Source organism: Garra rufa, chromosome 16, assembly GCF_049309525.1.
Source record: "Garra rufa chromosome 16, GarRuf1.0, whole genome shotgun sequence".
In the NCBI taxonomy this organism is placed as follows: domain Eukaryota; kingdom Metazoa; phylum Chordata; class Actinopteri; order Cypriniformes; family Cyprinidae; genus Garra; species Garra rufa.
In genome coordinates, this window is record NC_133376.1 from 35759246 (window position 1) to 35766252 (window position 7007).

Genomic DNA, 7007 nt, shown 5'->3' on the forward strand with positions numbered 1-7007 from the left:
AAAGAGACGGTTTTCGGTTTTTCCTCCAGTGAATATCGAATTTTTATTTATTTATGGTAATGGGTTAAAATGTTTAAATTACAGCTATATATTTTTTTGAATTTTAAATAAAACAAATCATAATAGTTGGACTGTTCATAACATTTCTGCGCAAATGTGCCCAGCAAGGATGTTCATGAACAACTCAGCACCGCAGCCCCTCACGATCAGCCGCTTTTCCACTATCGGGCCGAACCGTTCTTAGAACGGTCGGGTACAGTTCCAGTTGTGTTTCCACCTGAGCCTGGTACGGCACGGAACGATTACAAACCGTTCTCGGCACGGAACGATTACAAACCGTTCTCGGCCCGGAATTCTCGGCAAGGTTAGACAACCGTGCTGAACCGGGCTGGTAAAATGCGTGTGCATGACGTCGCCACGCTGTTGCCTGGCTACCAGTTTCTCTATGGCTCTGTCTATGGCTAAGCGGATGCGCAGTAAGCAGATACGGTAAATATAAATTTAAATGGCTGAGACACTTTGGTCTGTGGATGAAACATTTGCTCTAATATTGATATTTGGACAGAAAGAAAAATTCAACAACAGCTGGAGGGTGCAAAGAGAAACGAAAAGTTTTTAAAATTATAGCGCAGTGTCTTGCAGAGAAGGGCATTAAGAAAAGTTCAAAACAGTGCCGGGGAAAAAATAAAAAACTCAAACATACATATCGCGTCCAAAAGGACAATAACAGTAGAAGCGGGGCTGTCTACTCTTGCGTTACCAAGGCAACGATTTGACGCATTTGTCTTTACATTCCAAAGAGTTCCGTTATCTGCACCACAGTGGAAAATCAAACCGTATCTGTGCTGACTGGCCCGGATCGGCACGGAACAGAACGGTTAAGCATTGAGAACGGTTCGGCCCGATAGTGGAAAAGCGGCTCGATGAACCCAACCGTCTCTCTTAAATAGCCTACTTTTGTAGAAAATATCGATTTTATTGTAAAAAAAAAAAAAAAAAAAAAAACATTCATATGTTCAATTTGATCGATTTTACACCAAATATATTTTAAATTCCGCATGCCTCATTCAGATTAAGCAAGTAATTCGCCTTTAGGCTGTAAAAATTCGGAACGAATCAGATTCCCGTTTGTTGAGGAGCAGCTGTTGCCATAGTAACATAAAAGACAACACATAAAAGTCGCCTTCTGTTCTTGACATAACGAGTGGCAACTACGCATAATCTTTAAAAAATACATGATTTAGACTTTTTTTTTTGTCAATAAGGCATGATGACCAAAAGGTAATAAAGATTTAAAAATGTTTCTTTTCCAAAAAATTGTCAGTCAAACAGTTTATAGGTTATTTTAGGCTCATATAATAACTCTTTTCCTTCATATCTGGTGTTTTCTCTTAGACAGGTTGTTTCGTATTCAGAAGATGAGTGGCCATAATCATATCCAGCTCTCAACGGGACAAATGAAATGTTCCTGCAACCAACAAGGGAATAAAGAAGATGTTTGTTGATTTGATATCATCATGGAGAAATATGATAAAGTCCTGACTCTTGGCAGAGGAGGAGCAGGTGTTGTAATGTTAATGAAACATGTCGACTCAAAGAAATTATGTGCAGTCAAGAGAATACACGTGGACAGCTCTCGAAAAACAAAGACCAAAGATGTTGTGTTGCAAGAGGCAGAAATTCTTAGGAGCTTGAAGCATCCTCATATTATAACATGGATTGACACTTTCTTCGACGCAGCTAATGAGCACATTTACATTGTTATGGATTACTGTGATGGTGGAACACTGGATGACCACATTAAAGAACAGAAGAGTGGGGAATACTTTGCAGAATGCAAAATCATGGACTGGTTTGTCCAAGTAGTCATGGCCGTCAGTTATATCCACTCTGAAAAGATCCTTCACAGAGATATCAAGCCTTCAAATGTGCTGTTAACTAAGAGAGGTGTGATTAAGCTTGGAGATTTTGGAATATCAAAGATTATGAACCACACGCTCGATATGGCCTCTACCTGTGTGGGAACCCCTAGTTATCTAAGTCCTGAGCTCTGTCAGGATGTCCCATACAGCACAAAATCTGATATATGGGCTGTCGGCTGCTTGCTATATGAGCTTTGCACCCTCAAACCAGCTTTTGAAGCCAAAAATCTCCTGAGTCTGTTTTACAAGATCATAAAAGGAGAGTACATCCAGATCCCCCAGAGGTACTCAGAAGATGTTCATACATTAATCGAGAAAATGCTGTCCTTGGTTCCTGAGAATAGACCGAGTGCGAGCAGCATGCTTAGCATGACCTACATGCAAGAACATCTGGGAAACTTCATCACACTTCAGGAGAAAGAACTTATGAAGGTAAATACTGATTCCAGACCTCAAACAAAAGATGATTTTAATGTAGAAATGACATTGATGGAAAGCAGAACAGATAGTGCCTCGGCTGTCTCTGACAAAACGGAGACATCATGCAGCCTTGAGGAGGAATTGGCCCATGAAGGAACAGAGTCTGATTATTCAGAGGACTTTGACGAACATGATAGCTATGCGTCCTCAGAGGATGTTTCTAGGGAAGATGTGTCCTCCAGCCTTGTCAATGTGGCTGAAGAGGCATTTGAGGAACCTCATGGTAAGTGTGATGTAATCATATTAATATTTTCTGTTACCGTTGTTTTATTATTATGAGTTATTTCTCCAAGGCAACAGGCGTAGGGCTGATGGTGATCTAAGAATGATTTCATATTTTTCCTGGCCTTTCCAACGCCTTTGTGGATTCTCTACATGTGTTTTTCAACTTTTGACAGTTGTGTCTGAAGATGAAGACATCTCTGACTATCCAGATGACTTCGAAGAAGCTGAGGATGATGACCTGGCTGATCTGGTCAGCCATGCTAGAGATGCAATGAACTGTGTTTCAGAGAATGACGTGTTTGACTTGGAACTGGAGCTCAAAGACGCAGGCGGTTTCTCTGTCACGATGAAAATGTTAAAAGAGAGATACATGGGTAAAAATACACATTACATAACATTCCTAGTCTAGTGATATGGCGAACATGTAATTATTACAGTCATTACTGTTACTGTTACTGTCATTTTCATTACTGAAAATGGTTCTCTCTCTCCCTCTCTCTCTCTCCCTCTCTCTCTCTCTCTCTCTCTCTCTCTCTCTATATATATAGTGCCTTGTTAAAGTATTGATACCCCTTTTAAGGGTTAATTCACCCAAAAATGAAAATTTAATGTTTATCTGCTTACCCCCAGGGCATCCAAGATGTAGGTGACTTTGTTTCTTCAGTAGAACACAAATGAAGGTTTTTAACTCAAACCGTTGCAGTCTGTCAGTCATATAATGGCAGTCAATGGTTAGCAAATCTTTAAGAGTAAAAAAAAACATTCACGGACAAAACCAAATTAAACCCTGCGGCTTATGACGATACATTGAGATCTTAAGACACAAAACTATCAGTCTGTGCAGAAAACTGAACAGTATTTATATCATTATAGACGTTTTTCCTGAACACGGAAGTAAGTCCGACTCTTAACTGAAAGAATGCTTTGCATTTCCGGTCTGCATTGTTTCTAGTCAAATTAGGGTATATTCCGAGCTAATAAACTAATGTTAAACCTATTAAAATGTTTTTAAAAAGCACATGGCTCCATAGCGCCATCACTTGGCAATATCGCAATGACCGTCATTTGTCAGTGCCTCACTTTGCTTATTGTTTTATTTCCACTACATTGACTATGTTAGAGATCAGATAGTTTATGTTGGATTCACCGTTTAGATGCATGCTGAGGACATCTACTGGTTGAAGATGTGTAAATGCAACAAAAACAGACAGTTATAGTTCACTAGTATGGACGCAAATATAGTTATTGTTGTATTTATAGTTATCGTTATTGCTCTTGGTGTGAATGGGCCTTAACAGCTGAAAATGCAGATCAAACCAAAAACCAAGCTCTGAGGTCAAAAGAACTGTCTGTAGAGCTCAAAGACAGGATTGTGTCAAGCCACACATCTGGGGACGTGTTCAGAAGAAAAATTGTGTTGCATTGAAGGTTCACAGAAGCATATAGTCTCTTTGAAAGAAGAAGTTTCAAACAACCAGACTCTTCCTAGAGCTGGCCTCTTGGCCAAACTGAGCAATTGATGGAGAAGGGCTTGATGGTGACTCTAGTTGAGCTCCATGATCATATGTGGAGATAGAAGAAACCTACAGAAAGACAAACATCGCAACACTCCACCGATCTGGGCTTTATGGTGGTGTGGCAAGACTCAATCCTCTGCTCAGTGAAGACACATGAAAACATTTGGAATTTGTGAAAAAGCACATAAAGGACTCTTAGATTGTGAGAAACAAGATTCTCTGGTCTGATTAGCCTCAATTCCAAGCATCATGTTTGGAGGAAACCAGGCATTGCTCATCACTTACAGAGTACCATCCCAAAAGTAAACTGTGCTCGTAGCATCCTCATGCTGTGGGCTGTTTTTAAGTGGCAAGAAGGGTAGAAGAAAAGCTCAACACAGCAAAAATGTTTTTAGATAGCCTTAATGAAAACCCAGTCCAAAGAATTCAGAACCTCAGACTGGGCAGAAGGTTCACCTTCCAACAGGACAATGACCCTATGCACACAGCAAGAGTGGCTTATAGACAACTTTGTGAATGTCTTTGAGTGGCCCAGCCAGAGCCTGGGCTTGAACCCAATCAAAGATTTATGGAGAATCCCTGAAAATGTGCATCTGCCTCCATCCAACCTGACAGAGATTGAGAGGTAAAGAGGTGAGGAGATAATTGCCAAATACTAATGTCGTACACCCAAAAAGACTGTAAAGGTGCTTTAGAAAAATACTGAGTTAAGGATATAAATACTTCTGCAATGCACTTATTACAGGTTTTTAATTTTTAATAGATTTACAAAGTTTTGACATTATGGTGTAGATTGATGTGGAAAAAAAAACATCAGGCAGCAGCATAAAAAAATGAAGGGGTATACATACTTTAGTAGGACATTGTGTAAATATAAAACTAGTACATCTGCAAATATTTGAGTAGTTCTGGAAACTGTTTGCCAACACATCTGCTTCCCAGAGTGTCTCTGCATACTCAAGTAAATGTTTTTCTGCTTTCTGGATTTATAGAGGATGTTGGAGCCTCGGTCTATGAGGAAATCAGTGGGCACTTTCTCAATGGCCTCACGCCAGAAGACCTGCAGCCACAGTTCCAGCACACGATCGGGACAGACCATCTGGAGACCTGCTACCTCATTTTCAACCTTGACCAAGAGACCACATGCTGAATCATGTCTATTCACTTTAGGGAAAGTCATTTTCTGTCATTCTCTAATGATGAATCATTCCCTGATGATGAACCTCAGCAAATGCTGGAAATGTATAAAGCGTACAGAGTATATAAAACACAGGGTTTTGTAATATATGTGACCCTGGACCACAAAACCAGTCTTAAGTAACATAGGTGTATTTGTAGCAATCCAAATCGATTTGATTTTTCTTTTATGCCAAAAATTATTAGGATATTCAGTAAAGATCATGTTCCATGAAGATATTTGGTAAGTTTCTGATCGTAAATATATCAAAAGTTAATTTTAGATTAGTAATATGCATTGCTAAGAACTTAATTTGACAACTTTAAAGGCGATTTTCTCAATATTTCGATTTTTTTGCACCCTCAGATTCCAGATTTTCAAATAGTTGTATCTCGACCAAATAGTGTCCTATCGTAACAAACCATACATCAATGGAAATCTTATTTATAAATCTTAATTTAAAAAAATTGACTCTAATGACTGGTTTTGTGGCCTTATAGATATTTGACAAAAAAACGAAACGTTTGCACTAAGAATTAAGCGTTCCTTTAAAAGTGTTACCTTGTATAACCAGTAGGTGGCACTCTATAGTAAGAAAATGTGTAGTCTGGTGTTAACATAGGCCTACCAGTTCAGAAAATGAGAATATCATAGTCTCCCATATTGACATTATTAGTCACATCACAGAGACTGAAGTATAAAACCTTCCTGCCGTTTAAATTCACTATATAGTGAATACAGAAACTTATTATATCAGTAGCACCCAGTCTGCAACTTTTTCAAGTCATTTAACTCATTTTTTTTTTTGCCTAGAGCTGAGGAATGGTCTCTTAACATAGTTGTTAAACAATGCTTGTAAGTGTGAAAGCAGTGGAGAATATCATGTGAACATTTCCTGCTGTGATTTCACTCAAGTATTGCGATGTAAAACAGAAGGCATTTGCTGAATTTGTAAATTTATGGGCCACAGCTGCAGTTGTTTTGCACTTAAGGCGTTTTCCCTTAAACTTGCCCAGATTATTCCAACAGAGAATTAGAGATAGATAAACTGCCATGTGTAACTGTATGAATGACCCTGTATTAGATTTCATTTAAGAATGTTCACAATCTGCCTCTAGAGGAAAGTCTGTTATCAAGCCAGCATTAGCATGGGAAAGCTGAATAATTTTTTTTTTTTTTGCCAGTATAAGATGACATACAGTGGCTTGCAAAAGTATTCGGCCCCCTTGAACTTTTCCACATTTTGTCTCATTACAGCCACAAACATTAATCAATTTTATTGGAATTCCACGTGAAAGACCAATACAAAGTGGTGTACACGTGAGAAGTGGAACGAAAATCGTACATGATTCCAAACATTTTTTTACAAATAAAGAACTGAAAAGTGGGGTGTGCGTAATTATTCAGCCCCCTTTGGTATGAGTGCAGTCAGTTGCCCATAGACATTGCCTGTTGAGTGCTAATGACTAAATAGAGTGCACCTGTGTGTAATCTAATGTCAGTACAAATACAGCTGCCCTGTGATGGCCTCAGAGGTTGTCTAAGAGAATATTGGGAGCAACAACACCATGAAGTCCAAAGAACACACCAGACAGGTCAGGGATAAAGTTATTGAGAAATTTAAAGCAGGCTTAGGCTACAAAAAGATTTCCAAAGCCTTGAACATCCCACAGAGCACTGTTCAAG

The 7007-nt window shown here is 39.0% G+C and overlaps 1 protein-coding gene across 2 annotated transcripts; it reads left to right on the top strand.

Annotated features, from left to right (window-relative positions):
- The first annotated feature begins 38 nt into the window (after positions 1-38).
- Positions 39-6708, top strand: nek12 (NIMA-related kinase 12). Of its 2 annotated transcripts, none has more exons than XM_073820700.1 (4): positions 39-1281; positions 1396-2625; positions 2801-3001; positions 5137-6708. In XM_073820700.1, the coding sequence occupies exons 2-4, from the start codon at positions 1518-1520 to the stop codon at positions 5292-5294; spliced, it is 1467 nt and encodes a 488-aa protein (XP_073676801.1). In that variant the 5' UTR covers positions 39-1281; positions 1396-1517; the 3' UTR covers positions 5295-6708. The 2 variants fall into 2 exon arrangements, with proteins under 2 accessions (XP_073676801.1, XP_073676802.1); XM_073820701.1 differs by having other exon boundaries at positions 39-489.
- The last annotated feature ends 299 nt before the right edge of the window (positions 6709-7007 follow it).